Source organism: Mauremys mutica, chromosome 11 (assembly GCF_020497125.1).
Source record: "Mauremys mutica isolate MM-2020 ecotype Southern chromosome 11, ASM2049712v1, whole genome shotgun sequence".
NCBI classification, from domain to species: domain Eukaryota; kingdom Metazoa; phylum Chordata; order Testudines; family Geoemydidae; genus Mauremys; species Mauremys mutica.
This window is the reverse complement of record NC_059082.1, coordinates 52731690-52749969: the sequence shown is the minus strand read 5'-3', so window position 1 is coordinate 52749969 and position 18280 is coordinate 52731690. Positions and strand designations below refer to the sequence as shown.

Below are 18280 nucleotides of genomic sequence, written 5' to 3'. Positions count from 1 at the left end.
TCCATTTCCCTGCTCTCCCCGGCCCTCTTCTCTTCTCTTCTCCTGCCTCCTTCGGCTCTCCCCCGCCCCATCCCTGCGGTGAGGCAGAATGACAGGCAGGCAGTAGAGGGATCTCGCAGATGGGTGGGCGGACAGATGGACAGGCAAGAGCATGGGTGGATGGACAGACTAGCAGGTGGGCAGATGGATAGGCTGTGACGAAGTGGGAATATTTTGATGAGGCCAGATTGTGCCTCAGTTTCCCCTATATGTGGCATCGTTGCCTCAGGGGTGGCAGAAGGCTGATTTCTCTCAGGGCAGGTGAAGAGACATAGCATGGGCATCGTCTGGCTGTCTGGGTCTTGGTCCCCATATCAGTGGAGCCTCTGACAAGACAATGGCAGATCCAGTTTCCTGCACATTGATACCTGAGAAGCAGGGACCCCGCCTCTCTGCAGGGGGCTGAGAAGCATGGTGGGAAACAAAGCACTGGGTGTGGGGGAGCTAAGCGCTGGCTGCCGGAGGGAATTGGGCTTCTTCACCCCCAGCATCTCCTTTGGCTCCCTGTGGGGGAGGGGTAATGCTCTCAGTGGGAGGTCCCCCAGTGCTCTCAGTGGAGCCTCTGGGTGCTGAGTGCTATTGGAAGTCTGGCCCAAAGAGACTTGCTAGGGGTCCCAGAGCAGGTGGTGAGGTTGGGGCATGATCAGCTGAGTCCCCACCCCCCATGACTTCACCAGAAGCCCACTCTGCCCTTGGGATACCACACTACAACCCCTGCCCCACCACTCCCCTGCCGTGGAGGGGCAGTGGGGAGGGCACATGTGTGTGCTGGGAATTGGGGGGAGGGAGGTGTGTGTGTGTGTGCAGGGGATGGGGGTAGGGAGGGTTGTGTGCAGGGAATGGGGAGGGGTGTTCACAGGGGATTGGGGAGGGGAGAGGTGTGTGTGTGTGTGTGTGCAGGGGAAGGGAAGGGGTGTGCACAGGGGAAGAGGATGGGAGAGGGGTGTGTGCAGGGGGTTGAGGGAAGGGAGGGGCGTGTGCAGGGGAGGGGGTGTGTGTGTTCAGTGGGTGGGGAGAGGGGAGGGGTGTGCACAGGGGAAAGGGTGGGGGAGGGGTGTGTGCAGGGGGTTGGGGAGGGGTGTGTGCAGGGGAGAAGGGGAGGGGTGGGTGTGCAAGGGAGAGGGATGGGGAGGGTTTGTTCAGTGGATGGGGGAGGGGTGTGCACAGGGGAACGGGAGTGGGGGAGGAGGGTGCGCAGGGGAGAGGGGTGGGGAGGAGGGTGTTCAGTGGATGGGGGAGAGGAGGGGTGTGTTTGCAGGGGATTGGGAGGGGAGGTGGTGTGATGGGACAGGAGCGCTTTGCATGCGTGTTTGGAACACTGGGTGGGGGGGGCGCTGGTTGGCTGGCGGGGGCGGGGGGCACTGGGGCTGGCTGGTGTGTGTAGCAACGAGCCCCCAGCCCAGTCCCCTGCCCTTATACTGGCGCCTCCTGCTGGCCCAAAGGCCCAGGTCAGTGCAGCGTGCCTGGCTCCTCCACCCTGCCCAGCATCTCTGCGAGAGCTGGAGGGACCTGGGAGGAGAGGCTGGGTCAGGCTCCATGGCCCTGCTGAGCCTGCCAGTGCAGGGCCAGTCGGTGCCACTGGGCTTGGCCTGCCCCGCTGACACATCGCTCAGGGGTCCTGCCTTCTCTGTGAGTTTATCCTGCCTGTTGCCAGCCCAGCCAGCTGCCCCCAGCCCTGCCCCACACCCCATGCAACAGCCCTGGCCCCATGGGCACAGGCTCCATCGCCCTGGCTGGAAGACAGGGGTCCGGGGGGGGGGAGTCCATGTCTCCCCCTTGCCGCCCCTGCTCAGCCTGGTGCTCGGCCCCCGCCCCCGGCCTGTCCTCACCCCCCACGCAGGGCTGGGAGACGCTTTGCATTCCAGAGCGTCTGAGCCTGGCCTGGCCGGATGCCAGCATGGGGGTGGGGGGTGCCTGGGCGCGGGGGCAGGGACAGGCCTGCTCGAGCCAGGCAGAGCCAGGGAACAGGTGCCACACGGGCACGACTGGCAGGGGCTCTGGCCCAGGTGGGGGAGAAGGAGGCTGGCATGGGGAGAGGACGTGCAGGGGGGAGCAAGGGCTGGCCTCAGCTCCGCGGAAGTCTCTGCTTCCTGCTTGCCAGCCCCGGGCTCGCTGGAGAGGAAAGAGCCCCCCATTCATGCGCCAGGCGCTGGGCTGCAGCTGCAGACACAGGCGGGGTGGGGGGCTGGCGCGGGGCCTGCCAGAGGGTCAGGAGCAGAACGAAAACAAACCCGGCCCACCGCCAGGGGCACTGCAGGGAGTGCCCCCCAGTGCCACGCTGGCAGGGCTTGGCACAGAGCCCAGGCCAGCAACACCCCCCCTGGGGGGCAGTGCCCACTGAGACGGAGCCTGGCTTGAGGGAACAGCACAGGGCCTGTGTGTGTGTGTGGGGGGGGAATTTCTTGAACCTGTAGAAAGCGGGGGATGCCCTAGGATATTTCTGCCCTTGGGGTCCCTGGGGGTGCAGGATGGAACCCCCTGGGGTGTCAGTGCCAGGGTGGGGGATGGAGCCCTCCCAGATGTCAGTGCCGGAGGCCCGAAGCTGGCTGTGCTCTGGGCTGGAGGGGCCTGGTGGTGGTCGTGGGGGCAGTCCCAGGATGTCTGTCCCCTGCAATGGGAGTGCTCTAATGCTGGCACTGGCCCATCCCTCCAGCCCTGCGTTGGGGGGGAGCGGGGACTGCAGAGGTTAAGCCTGGTGTGGGAATGTCTTGGACCCGAGAATGGGGCCCCTGTGGTCCTAGGGGCCCCAAAGGGTGGGAGTGACCAGGCCATGTGGGCCTGTGCCAGGCTGTGCTGAGTGCGGGGATGGGCTGAGAGCTGGGGACATTGCGCCTGCCCCTCCTCCCTGCTGCCTCTCTGCTGTGCCCAGCCAGCGTCTCTGCCCTGCGCTGTGCCGCCCTCTGCCCAGCCCGAGCACTGATATCCCAGCCTGACCCCAGGCTGGCTCTGTGGCCCCCTCCCCATGCCTGGCTCAGGGCCTGGCAGTCCGGGCCTGGTTTGGGTTGCAGTGAGGAGGTGGTGGTAGGGGGCTCCCAAGGGAGGGTGCTAGTGAGCCCTAGACTCTAGGAGGAGCTGGCTGAGATCACAGCTGAGACGAGCACCTTGTTCTCAGCCAGCTGCAAAACACCCTTCTCCAAAGCCAGTGTAGGCACCTTGCTCTGCACAGGGGTGGGGGGAGGGGAGGTGCCAGGGCTGAGACAGCAGGGGCTGTGGGTTGGGATTGAGGGGCACCGGCAGAGCTGGGGTGGGGGGCGGGTGTAACAGGCCTGGTTTGTACACAGCCCCCTGCATTGTCCAGTCCCTGCTGGAAGGGGGTGAGTGCGTCTGCTGGGGGGGGTGTGATGGGGGGCTGGATGGCTGTGGAGGGGCGCTGCAGGGCTGGCCCAGTGGGTGCAGCAGGGATGAACTGAGGCAGCTGGAGAGGCAGTGTGTGCTGCAGAGCCGGGAGATCTGGCTGCGGGCACCGTGGGGCTGGAGCAGGGCCGGGTGTGGGCACCATGGGGCTGGGGGGATGGGTGTGGGCACTGTGGGGCTGGGGGGGCCTGTGGCACATTCCCTGCTATCCTGCTGCAGGCAGCGCAGGGTGTGGGGCTGCTCACTCCCAGAAGGGGGTCTGCAGGGCCGAGCGCATCCCACGCAGAGGGAGGCAAAGGGGGTGGGGGATGAGCATCTCGCTCTTGGATCTGCTGGCGTTGGCAGAAGCCAGGGCAGTGGCAGGACGAGAAGCCCCTGGACTGGGTGGCGGGCGCCTGTATGTGATGCCCCTGCTCTCACAGGTGGTGGGTGGCAGATGGGTGATGCTCTTCCCCTGCCAAGGAAAGGTGCCTGGGTCGCTGCCTGAGGTGCTCAGCAGAGCCCCTTCCTGCACAGCCCCTGCCTGGGCAGGGCCAGCCACGGAGCTGCCTGGGGTCTCACTGCAGCACAGGCACCTCTGGGATCAGGCTGTGTGGGGTGCTGGGGGCTCTCCGAGCACTGCCAACTCCTCATCACTGTCCTCCTGGCCATGTGGGGAAACTGAGTCACAGGGCAAGGTGAGACGTGCAGGGGCGTGCCAGGGCATGATGCCACGGCAGGAAGCAGGCAGGAAATGAGCCAGGCCTGGCGTCCATGGAGGAGCCCAGGATGGCAGTGCAGGGCCCGCCTGGCCGGGCTCACAAGGAACCAGCTAGCAGACGGCTGGCAGCCCGCCAGGTCCCCTCCCCTGCCCCAGGGAGAGGCCCCGGGCAGGGCAGGGCAGTCCAAGGAGGGAGGCCGTGAATGCAGCTGGAGCCTTCCCAGGCTCTGAACTGCCGAAGATAAATATTTACTTCCTTCCTCCCCCTTCCCTGTGCCCGGCGCAGCCAGACAGGGGGCCACAGGCCGGCTGGACGGCGGTTGGTTGGGTGCCCCTCCCTGCCCACCCCAGCGGGGCTGCCCCCAGCCAGGAGCAGGGAGGCCCAGCAGCCCTTTGGGGGCTGTTGAGGATCGGGGGCGGGGGAGGGGCACGGTCTGCTGGCTGGGCTCTGGGCTGATCCAAAGCTGCCCAATAGGAAGGGGCGCAGGGCCCTCGGGCACTGGCTGCCGGACCCCAGCCAGGCCCTGGGGCGCCGAGGCTCGGCGCAAACCTCATGGTGCCCAGCAGGGCCAGCCTGGCCTGAGCTGAGTGGCTCTGGGCTGGCAGGCAGGGGGCAGAGTGAGGCTGGCTGTGAAGTGGGCACCTCTCATGTCCTCATGCTGGGGACAGTGCCCCCCAGGTCTGGGTCTGCCCATCCCCCTTCCCTAACCACCCCCAACCCTTCAACCTAGCAATGCATCTGGCCCCGTGCTGCCCCCCCCAGCCCCATTCTGCCCCCCCACTCCCCAGCCCCATACTGCCCCCCCACTCCCCAGTCCTGTGCTGCCCCCCCCTCCCCAGCCCCATTCTGCCCCCCCACTCCTCAGTCCTGTGCTGCTCCCCCACACTCCCCAGCCCCATTCTGCCCCCCCACTCCTGTGCTGCTCCCCCCCACTCCCCAGCCCCATTCTGCCCCCCCCACTCCTCAGTCCTGTGCTGCTCCCCCACACTCCCCAGCCCCATTCTGCCCCCCCACTCCTGTGCTGCTCCCCCCCACTCCCCAGCCCCATTCTGCCCCCCCCCACGCTCTCTGTCCCCCTGCTGCCCCCCAAACCTGCCAAGCTGAATCCCCTCCTGGCTCCAGCAGCTTCAGGCTGCTGGTGATGGGGAGGCGCCTGCAGCCCCTTGCTAGCCCAGCTCTGGGCTCCCCACATGGCTGGCACAGGCCTGGTTCAGACTCCCTGGCCTTCCCTGCCCAGCGCCCTAGGCTGAGGGAGTTTGTCCCCCCAGAGCAGGCTGAGCTCCAGGTTTGCAAGCTCCATGATGTGTCGCAATCTCCCCGTGGACGGCAGGAGCAGCAAGGCCCAGGGCAGGCTCCCTCCTCAGCTGTCAGAGCTTTGCCTCCTCCAGCCTGGCCCCGCCGAGAATCTCAAAGCACCTGAAAACCCCAGGGGGCTGCGGGTTGGGAGTGAGGGGCACCGGCAGAGCGGGGTTGGATGCTTGCCCAGAGCCCCTCCACACTGGGCCTGGCTTTGCCCTGGCGTCTGTGAGCCCTGCATAGGCCTGAGTAACCGTGTAAAGCAGAGGGGCCGGCATGTGACTGGGCTGGTGTCTGCTGGGCCCCGCCCTGCAGAGCCCTGCGGCTCCTGGCGCTGCCCCCTGAGCTGTGGCTGCTGCAGGCAGAGGGGAAACAGCTGCTTGTAATTCCAGACGGGTCACTGTGCTGGGGGGCTGCAGCCCGGCTCTGGACCAGCTCAGCCAGTTCTGCCGGCTGCCTCTGGCCCCATCCACCCCTCCCCGCCTGGCAGGCTGGGCGAGGCAGGCGGTCACTGAACCCAGCCCCTGCCTGATGGCTCCTCACTGATCCTAGGACCCGCCCCCCATCTGGCTCAGTGGGAGCGGGCATGGAGCTCCATGGAAAATGTAGGGCTGAGTTCTGAGCCAGGCAAGGGGAGGCGCAGGAGCTGGGACTCTCCAGCGCAGCCAGGGTGGTGAGAGGCTGCCAGGACTCTGCCCTCAGGGGGGGTGCTTATGGGGGGGGGGGCACTGGGCAGGGGTGGGAGCTGGATGGGATGGGTGGCAGGGGCAGTGTCGTGGCACCTACTGCATCTGCTTTTCAGCTCTGGAGGTCTGGCGAAAATGGGGTTCAGGGGGCCCCAGGATTCGGCTAGCAGGGGGCTGCAGGTCAAGAGTGAGAGGCACTAGCAGAGCTGGGGGTGGGGGGGAGCCCTGCCCAGCCCACAATGTCCTACTTTTGTACACAGAACTGCTCCTTCTCCAGGATCTGTCCTTGCATTTCCCAGCCCCCTGTTAAGAGCAGGCCTGGTGACAAGTTTTGGGGGGCTCCTGATGGCAGGTTGGAGGGGGATCCTGGTGGCAGGATTTGTGGCTCTTGGCAGCAGGTTGGGGCAGAGGTGCTGGAACAATTTGTATAGTGGGGGTGCTGAGAGCCATTGAACCAGACTGTAAACCCCATGTATGATGGAAACCACTTTAAGCTGTGGGGGGCTCCTGATGGCAGATTTTGGGGGGGGCTCCTGGCAGCAGGTGGGGGAGGCACCTGGTGGCAGGTTTTGGAGCTCCTGGCCCCGATCCTGTGGCTGCTGGGACAGGCTGCGTGCAGGGTGGGGGTGCACGGGTGGCCATGTGTGGGTCCTAGAGGGTGGCATGACCCAATTCACCTCCCTGTCCCTCTGCTCCCCTGCAGGTTGCCTGGGCACCCTGCCTCTGCCCCCGGGCTGCAGGGGGAGCAGGCCCCAGAGGACGCCATCTGCTCCCTGCCGGAGGACACTGTTGGTGGCCACACCGGGCACCATGCACTCCCTGGACGAGCCCCTCGACCTCAAGATCAGCATCTCCAAGCTGCGGGCGGTGCGGGAGAAGCGGACGCTGGGCAGCACCAAGCACCGGGCCTTGCACCGCGAGCTCAAGAGCCAGGATGATGGTGCCACGGCGATGGGCCCTGGCTCACCTGGCTCCCCGCTGGCCGGTGAGAGGGGAAGGGGCCTCCAGGGCCCCACCCGGGGGGACCACCTTCCTACACCCTCTGGTACGGACACCAGGGGGTGCCACCAGGGCTGGCTCCAGCTTTTTTGCAGCCCCAATTGGCGAAGCCAATAAATAAATAAATGGAAAAAGCCGCGATCGGCTGCTCTTCGGCAGCAGCTCTACCGCGCCGCTTCATTTTTTGGCAGCAATTCGGTGGTGGGTTCTTCCCTCCGAGAGGGACTGAGGGACCTGCCGCCAAAGACCTGGACGTGCCGCCCCTTTCCATTGGCCGCCCCAGGCACCTGCTTCCTTTGCTGGTGCCTGGAGCCAGCCCTGGGCGCTGCCTGGGTGCAGTATTCGCCGGGTGGGACCGGTAGTGAGAGAGCCTTGGGGCACACTCTGCCCCCTGCTGGCCACCTGCCCCTGGGGCTGGGCCCACATGGCTGGGGTCCCCCAGGCCTTGCTGGGATCCCTTGGGGCAGGCCATGAGCTGTGGGGCTGGGCACAGGGAGTGAGGAAGAGGGGGGTCGCTGCCGCGCCCTGCCCCAGAGGTGGCTGCATTGCAGTGGTGGGGAAAGGTGCTCGGGGTGGGAATCGCTGCTCACCCGCTGGCTGTGTGCCCCCCAGGTCCCCTGCTGCCCTCCAAGTACCATGACAAACGGGACGCTCGCTTCTCCTCGATGCCCCTGCTGGACCTCAGCCTGTCGCCCCCGTCCGGCCCGGACTCCCCCGGCGGCAGCACCTCGCTGTCCCCTGAGCGGCAGGGCAGCGGGGACCTGCCCATGGCCCCCACCCCCCATGTAAGTGATGGGCTACGGCAGGGCAGGGGCTGGGGCAGACAGGGGAGCTGCTGGGAAGGGGGCTGGGGGCACCGCTGCAGCAGCTCCCTCCCCCGGCTCAGCAGGAAGAGCCTTTTCCAGATGGCTGCCCCTCTGCTCACGGCAGCCCCACACCTAAGGCCCTGGGCCCCGCTGGGCTGGGCTGGGCCACCAGGGAGGGGAGGGGGAGGGGGAGAGGGATGGGTTGGGGTGGGGAGGGAGGGGGAGGATGGGGAGAGGGATGGGCTGGGGTGAGGAGGGAGGGGGATGATGGGGAGAGAGATGGGCTGGGGCGGGAGGAGAGGGAGAGGGATGGGCTGGGGTGGTGGGGAAGGGAGTGGGATGGGCCGGGGCAGGGAGGGTGTGGTAGAGGGAGGGCTGGGTTGGGGGGAGGAGAGGGAGGGCTGGCGTGGGGGGAAGGGAGTGGGATGGGCCGGAGCAGGGTGGGTGGGGGAGAGGGAGGGCTGGGCTGGGGGGGGGGAGGGAGGGCTGGGGGGGGAAGGGAGTGGGATGGGCCGGAGCAGGGAGGGTGGGGGAGAGGGAGGGCTGGGCTGGGGGGGGGGGAGGGAGGGCTGGGCTGGGGGGAAGGGAGTGGGATGGGCCGGAGCAGGGAGGGTGGGGGGAGACGGAGGGCTGGGGTGGGGGGAAGGGAGTGGGATGGGCCGGAGCAGGGAGGGTGGGGGAGAGGGAGGGCTGGGGTGGGGGGAAGGGAGTGGGATGGGCCGGAGCAGGGAGGGTGTGGGAGAGGGAGGGCTGGGGTGGGGGGAGGAGAGGGAGGGCTGGGGTGGGGGGAAGGGAGTGGGATGGGCCGGAGCAGGGAGGGTGGGGGAGAGGGAGGGCTGGGCTGGGGCAGGGAGGGTGGGGGAGAGGGATGGGATGGGGTGGTGGGGAAGGGAGTGGGATGGGCTGCAGCAGAGGTGTTGGGGGGAAGGGTGGCTCGCCCGGCCTGTGCCTGCCTGGGGATGGGCACCGGGCCCACACGGGGTGTGCAGGTTGTGGTGCGGCAGAGCTTGGGGAAGCTGGCCCCAGCTGGGACGAGGGGGTTGGGTGCAAGTGGGGGGCTCATTGCACTGCAGAGCTTTGGGATCCAGCTGTGCAACATCCTTCCTAATCCCCAGGGTGGGGCACTTCTGCCCCCCCAGTCCCCTGCCCCAGCTGGTGTCTCTGACCAACCCCCGAGCTCCCTGCTCCAGCTGGTGTCTCTGACCCACCCCAGGCCCCGCCCCCCGAACTCCCTGCTCCAGCCGATATCTCTGACCCAGCACCTTTGTTCTCCCCCCCACAGGATTTCCCGTCCCTGCGCTACATCGACGGCCTCCCGAGCTCCTTCCAGTTCTTCCTGCCCCTGGGCTCAGGCGGTGCCCTGCACCTGCCGGCCTCGGCCTTCCTCACCCCCACCAAGGAGAAGCGCCTCTCCTCAGAGCTGCCCCTGCCGCAGCAGCTGGTGTGTCGCTGGGCCAAGGTGAGGAGGGCAGCCAGGCCCCGGGGGGCTGGGCGGGGGGTTGAGCCCATGGCCCCAGTCCTGTGTAGGATAAATCCCCTGACATCTGCGTCCTAGAGGGGGGCAGCGAGGGGCATGCCGCGGGGCTGTGGGGCAGATGGGGGCAGCGAGGGGCATGCTGAGGGGCGGATGGGGGCAGCGAGGGGCATGCCGCGGGGCTGTGGGGCGGATGGGGCAGCGAGGGGCATGCCGCGGGGCTGTGGGGCGGATGGGGGCAGCGAGGGGCGTGCCGCGGGGCTGTGGGGCGGATGGGGGCAGCGAGGGGCGTGCCGCGGGGCTGAGGGGCGGAGGGGGGCAGCGAGGGGCGTGCCGCGGGGCTGAGGGGCGGATGGGGCAGCGAGGGGCGTGCCGCGGGGCTGTGGGGCGGATGGGGCAGCGAGGGGCGTGCCGCGGGGCTGTGGGGCGGATGGGGGCAGCGAGGGGCGTGCTGCGGGGCTGTGGGGCGGATGGGGGCAGCGAGGGGCGTGCCGCGGGGCTGAGGGGCGGATGGGGCAGCGAGGGGCGTGCCGCGGGGCTGTGGGGCGGATGGGGCAGCGAGGGGCGTGCCGCGGGGCTGTGGGGCGGATGGGGGCAGCGAGGGGCGTGCCGCGGGGCTGAGGGGCGGATGGGGGCAGCGAGGGGCGTGCCGCGGGGCGGATGGGGCAGCGAGGGGCGTGCCGCGGGGCTGTGGGGCGGATGGGGGCAGCGAGGGACGTGCCGCGGGGCTGTGGGGCGGATGGGGGCAGCGAGGGGCGTGCCGCGGGGCTGTGGGGCGGATGGGGCAGCGAGGGGCGTGCCGCGGGGCTGTGGGGCGGATGGGGCAGCGAGGGGCGTGCCGCGGGGCTGTGGGGCGGATGGGGCAGCGAGGGGCGTGCCGCGGGGCTGTGGGGCGGACGGGGCAGCGAGGGGCGTGCCGCGGGGCTGTGGGGCGGATGGGGCAGCGAGGGGCATGCCGCGGGGCTGAGGGGCGGATGGGGCAGCGAGGGGCATGCCGCGGGGCTGAAGGCGGCAGTGAGGGGTGTGCCGTAGGGTGAAGGGAGGGTAGCGAGGGGTGTGCTTTGGGGCAGGGATGTGTGAGGGGGGTGCTGTGGGGCAGGGGGGATGGGGCTAGGTGGCTGCAAGGGGTGTGCCATTCGGTGGTGGGGGATGGGGCAGAGGGTGCTGGGAGGGGCGTGCCATGGGGCTACGAGGGTCAGAGGGGGATGCAGAGGGGGCTGCGAGGGGTGTGCTCAAGGGGCGTGCCATGGGGCTGCGAGGGGCGTGCCATGGGGTGGAGGGGGCTGGGGTGGAGGGGGCTGCGAGGGGCGTGCCATGGGGTGGAGGGGGCTGGGGTGGAGGGGGCTGTGAGGGGCGTGCCATGGGGTGGAGGGGGCTGGGGCGGAGGGGGCTGCGAGGGGCGTGCTGTGGGGCGGAGGGGGCTGTGAGGGGCGTGCCGTGGGGTGGAGGGGGCTGCGAGGGGCATGCTGTGCGGTGAAGCGGGGCTGGGGCGGAGGGGGCTGTGTGGCGTGTGCCGTGGGACAGGTCTTTGGGACACTGCCCCTCCTGACCATTGGTGGATCTCTATGGGCCACCTCTCCCAGTCACCCTTCCCAGCCCGGCGCCCGCAGCCTCTGGGGCCAGGCACAGCCGTGGCGGGTCTGGGCTAGGGAGTGATGGGGCGGGGTGGGTACATCCTGGCCAGTCCTCAGGGGGCCCAAGCCACTTCCCACTTGATCCCTCCTGCCGTGCATCAAAACACCCACTCCTCCCCCAGACGGCCCCCTGTAGCCGTCCCTCCACCAGCCAGGCCCCCCTGTGATCCCCCCCCAGCCAGATGCAGTGGGGCTCCCCCTGCTGCCACCGTCTGACCCAACCCTGCCCTCCCCCCGCAGTGTAACCAGCTCTTCGACCTGCTCCAGGATCTGGTGGATCACGTCAACGACTTCCACGTCAAGCCAGAGAAGGACGCGGGTTACTGCTGCCACTGGGAGGGCTGCGCGCGCCATGGCCGGGGCTTCAATGCCAGGTGGGGGCTGGGGGCGCTGAGGCTGGGACAGTGAGCTGCAGGGAGAGAGGGAGATGCGGCTCGGGACCCCGAGACCGATGGGAGGGAACAGGAAAGAGATTCAGGCAGATTGTGGCTTCCCAGGGAACCACGTGTGTCAGTTACACCAACAACTGTTAGTGACACACTGGCTGGTTATGGGGCAAGGACGGGGCGGGGGGATCAGGACTGGGCGGTTAAGGGGCAGGGACGGGGAGATTGGGGCTGGGTAGTTATAGGGTGGGACGGGGATCTGTGCTGTGTTGTTATGGGGTGGGGAGATCAGGGCTGGGTGGTTAAAGGGCAGAGATTGCGGGGGGGGTTGTCTGGGGCAGTTACGGGGTTACGGGGCACGGATGAGGAGGTCTGGGTGGAGTGGTTATGGGGCAGGACAGGGATTCAGTTGGGGGCAGGAGCAGATCTGGGCTCTGCCCCGATTCCTGGGTATGATATTGGACAAGTCTGTGTCCTGTCTGAGCTGGGAACCATTCCTGGCCCCCCCGGGGGCCGCTGTGGCGATTTGTGTGTCCTGTGATGGGGGAAGGGGAACAGCTGTTCCATCAGCTCCCTGGATTCCCATGGCAGCTGCAGCCCCACAGCACCTTGCTGGGCCAGCTCACCCCAGCCGGGCCCCCCTCTCGCCACGGTGCCCTGCCAGGCCAGCTCACCCCAGCCGGACCCCCCCCCCCTCTCGCCACGGTGCCCTGCCAGGCCAGCTCACCCCAGCCGGGCCCCCCTCTCGCCACGGTGCCCTGCCAGGCCAGCTCATCCCAGCTGGCTTCCCTTCTCCCTGGGGCAGGTACAAGATGCTGATCCACATTCGCACCCACACCAACGAGAAGCCTCATCGCTGCCCAACCTGCAACAAGAGCTTCTCCAGGCTGGAAAACCTTAAAATCCACAACCGCTCGCACACAGGTCAGTGTCAGGGACAGGGGGCCTGGGTGTCATCCCCTCGCACGCAGGTCAGTGTCAGGGACAGGGGGCCTGGGTGTCATCCCCTCGCACGCAGGTCAGTGTCTGGGATAGGGGGTCTGGGTGTCACCCCCTCGCACACAGGTCAGTGTCAGGGACAGGGGGCCTGGGTGTCATCCCCTCGCACGCAGGTCAGTGTCTGGGACAGGGGGTCTGGGTGTTACCCCCTCGCACACAGGTCAGTGTCAGGGACAGGGGGCCTGGGTGTCATCCCCTCGCACGCAGGTCAGTGTCAGGGCAGCCCATGGCCCAGCGGCACGGCCCTGTGGCACGCCGGGTCAGGCAGCCCATGGCTCAGTGGCGGAGGCCCCAGGGCACGCCGGGTCACGCAGCCCATGGCCTGGCAGTGGAAGTGCCATGGCACGCTGGGTTAGGCAGCCCATGGCAGGCCATGGCCCGGCGGCAGAGGCTCCATGGCCCGCCGGATCAAGCAGCCTGTGGCTGGAGGTGGAGGCCCTGTGGCACACTGAGTGTGGCAGCGGCCCCATGGCCTGCTGGGTCGAGAAGCCTGTGGCAGCCCATGGCTGTTGTGTCCCCCTGCAGGCGAGAAACCCTACATGTGCCCCTACGAGGGCTGCAGCAAGCGCTACTCCAACTCCAGCGACCGCTTCAAGCACACGCGCACCCACTACGTGGACAAGCCCTACTACTGCAAGATGCCCGGCTGCCACAAGCGCTACACGGACCCCAGCTCACTGCGCAAGCACATCAAGGCCCATGGCCACTTTGTGTCCCACGAGCAGCAGGAGCTGCTCAAACTCCAGCAGCCTCCCAAGACCCCCGTCACCTCGGCGGAAGTGCCTTACGTCAACGGGGCGCAGCTCATCATCCCCAACCCGGCCGCCCTCTTCGGTGGGCATGCGCTGTCCGGCCTGGGCGCCTCTCTGCCCATCCCCCTGGCCCCGGGGCCGCTGGACCTCAGCACCCTGGCCTGTGGCGCCATGGGCTCTGCCGCGCTGCCGGGGCTGCCCAGCCCCGTGCTGTCCCTCAATGGGGCGCCACTCAACTTGGCCAAGAGCCCCTTGCTGGCGTCTCCCTTCGGGGCCGGCGGGCTGGGGCTGCCAGTGGTGTCCCTGCTTGCTGGCAAGACGGACGTGGAGAAGTGCCAGGTGGGCGACACCAGGGTGGCCAAAGCGGGCAAAGCTCAGGGGCTCGAGAGCCGCAAAGACTCGTGTGACAGGACTGAGCGGGCCCGGCTCAGGCACGCTCCGGAGAGCCTGCCGCTGCTGCCCGGCACAGTGCTGGACCTGTCCACCGGCGTGAGCTCTATGGGCAGCCCCGAGGCCCTGCCGCCCGGCTGGGTGGTGATCCCCCCGGGCTCCGTCTTGCTGAAGCCGGCCGTGGTGAACTGAATGAACGAAGCCCAGATGCAAGACAAGGCACCACCTTGGCCCGAGTCTTGACGGGTGAATCTGCCAGCGGGGTGGGGGGGAGCCGGACCTCCCGCCCCTTCCCCTGTGACTGCCGCTTGGGTCTCGCTTGGACCCTTCACGAAAGATGAGTTTGACTCTTCTGAGAATAGCAATAATCCCCATCCCAGCCCCGCGGCTGGCCCGCACCACCAGCCCAGCACAGGCTGCTCCAGAGGCCTCTTCGTGGGACCCCCTGAGACAGCTAACTGCCCCCTTCCTGAGTCAGCCGCACCCTGGCGCCTCCTGCTGGCTCTCCAGGGTGCCAACGCTGGCGCAGGACACAGCAGGAGCAGGCTCATGGCTCTGGCAGGCACCAGGGTCGGTTGTGGCAGCAGAGCGGGCGCCGGAGAGGGATGATTGCGGAGGGACCAGAGCCAGGCTGTGGCTCTGGGAGCAATGGAGTGTGGAGCTGGATCGGGGCCCTAGGGCCAGCCTGGTGTGCCATCACCCTGTCTCTCCCTGGGGGCTGCCTGCCCCAGGCCTAAGGCAGTGGGAGGCGCCGCTATTTTATTTATCTCACCCAACACCCCGCTCTGACAGGTCCCACGTCGGGCCCTAGTCCCTGGTGCTGACCAGGTGCCCCCTGCCTGAGGCCTGATCCACGCAGCCACCTGCATTGAGGTCCCACCCCCCAGCCCCATGTCCACCCCCCAGTCAGTGCCAGGTGCTCATGTCCTAGCGCCCTCTGCTGGCTGTGTGAAGCCCAGTAGCTGGGTGGGTGTGAGCGAGCCCAGGGGAAGGGCCCACTGACCCTCCCCAGCCTGCGGCTCCTGGGTGTGGTGGCCCCTGGCCCCTGCAGCAGAGCTGCCCCCTTGGCACTGGCCACACCCTCTGGCCATCACACATGGCCTGGCAGGGAGGACGGTGCCAGCAGAACCCACAAACACAGGCATGTCCCCCCCCCCCCCCGAGCCCCATGACGCAGGCAGCCCTGGGCACCTTCTTCTCTGGCTCAGGGTAAGCCCCCCACCCTAGGATTGGCACTGCCATGGCGTTGGGCTGGGGGGCTCCCTCCACTCCAGCTCCGGTTCCCGCATACCGTGGGACGCTGGCTCGTTTCCAGGAGCTCCCATGTGAGGGGCTCTAGCACCTTGCTCGCCCCAACACCTGCCACTGGCCCTCTCCCATCACCCACCTCCCTGTGCCTGTGCCTGCGCCAGCCCAGCCTGCAGCACAGCCAGCACCCTGGGAGCCAAGCGGCGTTTTCCTGCCATGCGGCGCTGACCTGGGAGCAGCCAGCCCAGCCATGTGGGACCACCAGGAGCCACCAAAGCAGGGGTGTTCCCGTTGTCACCCCCCAGCTGACGGAGTTCCCACCAGGCGCCCTGCCCAGTCTGACCCCCTCTCCCCTCCAGATCAGTCGGGCCCCGATTGCACCCAGCTGGCTCCGGGCCCGTGCGCCAGCGGAGAAGGCAGAGCTACTCACCCGCATCTGGGCTTGCCCGCCGGAGATGCCAGCGAGACAAGACCATGATGAACTTCTGGACTGCAGCCCCATCGCCCTTCAGCTCTGGGTTGACTGGACTCAGACAGACAGACGGCCCCCCCAGTCCCATGGGGAGCCCTGTCCCCAGATCCCCCCCCCGACAACGCATACTGGCTGAGTATGCCGCTCGCCGGCTCCCGTGCCCCTTCCCCAATGATGGGGGAGGGTGGGGGCAAGATCGCCTTCAGCTCTGTTAGAACCTTAGCATGTAACGCAAGTGTGTGTGGCTGGCCGGCGCCACAGGGCCGGAGCCCCCCTGCCCGCCTTCCTGGCTGTGAACCCTGGTGCTAGTGTCCTGGCCAGCCCAGCTGGGAGGCGGGTGCCAGGGGCAGTACTTCAGTTAACACCCTGAGTGGGCAGATTGCTGCAGCCCCACCCTGCAGGGAGCCCTTGGGCCACCACCCACAACCTGGCGCTGCACCTGCCAAGCCCCCATTCTGGCCAGCTGCCAAGGTGAGCCTCATCAGGCCTGGGACTGAGCCCCCACCCCACTGTTCCTCCCCCCCCACCCCTGGCAAGGCCTGCTGCTGATGCTCCCCAAACTGGTTTGCCTCCACCCTTTGGCCAGATCCCCCCACAGACCCATCTCCCAATGACTGGCTCAGCAGCTGCAACCTTCTCCAGCCTCGCCCCAGCCTGACTGCCCGGAGCCCTGGCTAGCCCTGCCCTGGCACATGCCACCTCCCTGAGGCATGGCTGCCAGGCTGCCTGTGGGCACATGGCCTGGGCAGGCTGGTGCCCTGAGAACTCCCCTGGGCCTGTCCTCAGCCAGGGGCTGCAGCATATGCAGGTAGGAGGGACCCCATTAGCGCTGTCCCCCCCACACAGAGTAATTCCCATGGGCTGGGTGCAGCCAGCTGCCCCACATTCTTCTCTGGCTCCATCGATGGGCCTAGCTGTGCCCCCCACTGTCACTGCCCCAGGGGGTGGGTTGGAGACACCCCAGCCAGCCCTGTGGGCAGCCTGGTGAGCAGCAGGCCCAGTGCCAGGCTCAGACCCAGCAGCATTGGGTGACAGCTGGATGCCCCTGGGGCACCCGGTCCGGGGGAGGAGCAGCAGGAGGCAGAGCCTGGTCCATCAGAGCACTGTGGTTATGGGTGCCAGCTGCTGGGGAGCATGAGCTTCCCCCCCTCCCCATATGCACGCCGCTGGTTAGAAAGCTAATTACACACACAGCATAGGGCCACTCTCACTGCCCACGGTGCAGCCTGGGGGGAGGGCTCTGCTACCCCACAGCACTGGGGGCTGATGTGTCTGCTCCTCCCAGCCACGGGGCATCACAGCCCTCGCTCAGCGTGGGGGGGAGCAGCTGGTAAGCTGCTGGGGCTCTGCCCTGAGAGGGCAGCAAGCCAATCTAAGTTACAGCATTAAATGTGGGGTGGCCAAGGCTGTGGCCTGAGACTACAGCTCCCAGCAGGCACTCCACCCCGTTCTGAGCAGTGCCTACTGGGAGCTGTAGTCTCCAGGCGACACCTGCCCATGAGGAATAGAGCCACAACAATGTACAGATTGGGGTCATGCCATGCGGCCCAGCGGGCTCCTCCCAGCCTGGCGAGGGCCTGGTGTGGCTGCCCCCAGCAGGGAGCAGATCTGGGCAGGGTTGGCCCCTGCACGATGTGGGTCTGGAGGTTCAGCTGTGGCCAAAGAGGGCAGGCATGTTGGCTGGCTGGCACCGCAGAGCTGCACTGAGCCGTGGTGGGTGATGCCTGTGGGCTCAGCCCGTCTCTTCAGCTGGTGCTGGCCGGATGGCCCCGCGCAGTATGTACCGTAAGCTATCCTAGACACTCCAGGGCCAGCCAGGCTGGCCTACGGACGTATAAGCTACATAAACTCTTTAGACTGATTTAGCACTTTGAGTGGCCGCTCCAGAGCCAAGCTCCTTGGGCACAGCTAGGCCTGGGCATGGCATGGCTGTGCCCGCAGGAGCAGGCCCAGGCCCTTCCTGAGGACAGGGCATCTCCAAGCAGCCACCGCTTGTGCCCAGGTCTCCTGGCCTCTCCCCCTCCCCACGCTTGCCCCTCGGACGCTCCCTCCCCCCCAGAGGGATTGCTCAGTGCTTGCCCCAAGGGGCCCACCCGGACTAACCCTCCCTTGTAGGAGGGGTCTCGCTGTCTTTTCTCCTCCTCCTGGTATACAAGGGGGTCCTGCGTACCTCTCCCCTGCCCTCAGCAGGACCCCTGCTCTGCTGCCACCCTCCAACCAGGAGATCCCCCTGGCCAGGCTCTAGACCCCCTCACTGGCCACATCCTCCACCTCAAAAGCTCCATTGCAGCTGCTAGAGGGAGGGGCCCTCAGGGTCTGGTGGTTACAGCACTGCAGCCTGGCTGGCGGGGAGCCAGCCCCCCAGAGCCAACACTTGGGGGGGAACTGGTGCTGCGGGTGAGCACCATGCCTGCCAGCTCTGGGGCTGCCGAGAGATCCCTGCCCTCTCGCCCCAGGCCAGGCAAGCAGCATGCCACTCAAAGGGTTAACGGTAGCACAGCATGTGCTTTGTGCTAGACTAGGCCTGCCAGGCCGGTATACGTTTTGTTTTTTGGTCGTCGTCGCACATTCCAGGCTCTCGGTATTTTACCCGTCTCTAAGTGCCTTTCTCTGGTAGTGTACGTTCTTTCTCCTCTCGGCTCCATTGCTGTTAGCATAGCGTTTAACTAAAGAAACAGAGCGAGACGCGCTCACGACTGCCCCTCTCGGCCTCCACAGGAGAGGACGTTTAGTAAGAAAACAATAAAGTGAATTGACAAGTTGCCCTGGCTGTGTCGGCCTGTGATTGCTTTTCAGGGGCTCTCCCTGCTCAGCGCCACCTAGGGACACCACCCCCATGAGCACATCTCTGCCTGGGAACGGGCGGGGGGTTGCACAGGAGCTGCTGGCGATGAGAGACAGTGGGCAGGGCTCTGGTGTGAGGATGGGAAGAGCTGGGTTTGAGCCCGGAGCTGCTGGGAGATCTTGGACAAGTGGCCACCCATTTCCCTTCTCCCTCGGTGCCTAGCTGGTCCACAAGCTCTTACCACCTCCCAAGTCTGGCC

The 18280-nt window shown here is 67.3% G+C and overlaps 1 protein-coding gene across 4 annotated transcripts in view; it reads left to right on the top strand.

Annotated features, from left to right (window-relative positions):
• Window positions 1-17998, top strand: part of GLIS2 (GLIS family zinc finger 2) — a 35928-nt gene extending 17930 nt beyond the window's left edge. The window contains exons 1-7 of one of the 4 annotated variants that reach the window (XM_044980373.1): window positions 5277-5995; window positions 6780-7121; window positions 7688-7860; window positions 9164-9340; window positions 11230-11363; window positions 12181-12299; window positions 12900-17998. In XM_044980373.1, the coding sequence (XP_044836308.1) occupies window positions 5977-5995; window positions 6780-7121; window positions 7688-7860; window positions 9164-9340; window positions 11230-11363; window positions 12181-12299; window positions 12900-13708 (1773 nt within the window). In that variant the 5' untranslated portion in view covers window positions 5277-5976 and the 3' untranslated portion in view covers window positions 13709-17998. Of the gene's footprint in view, window positions 1-5276; window positions 6064-6779; window positions 7122-7687; window positions 7861-9163; window positions 9341-11229; window positions 11364-12180; window positions 12300-12899 lie in introns of those variants that run through there. The other 3 variants (XM_044980374.1, XM_044980376.1, XM_044980375.1) reach the window with 3 other exon arrangements.
• Window positions 17999-18280: the final 282 nt, after the last annotated feature.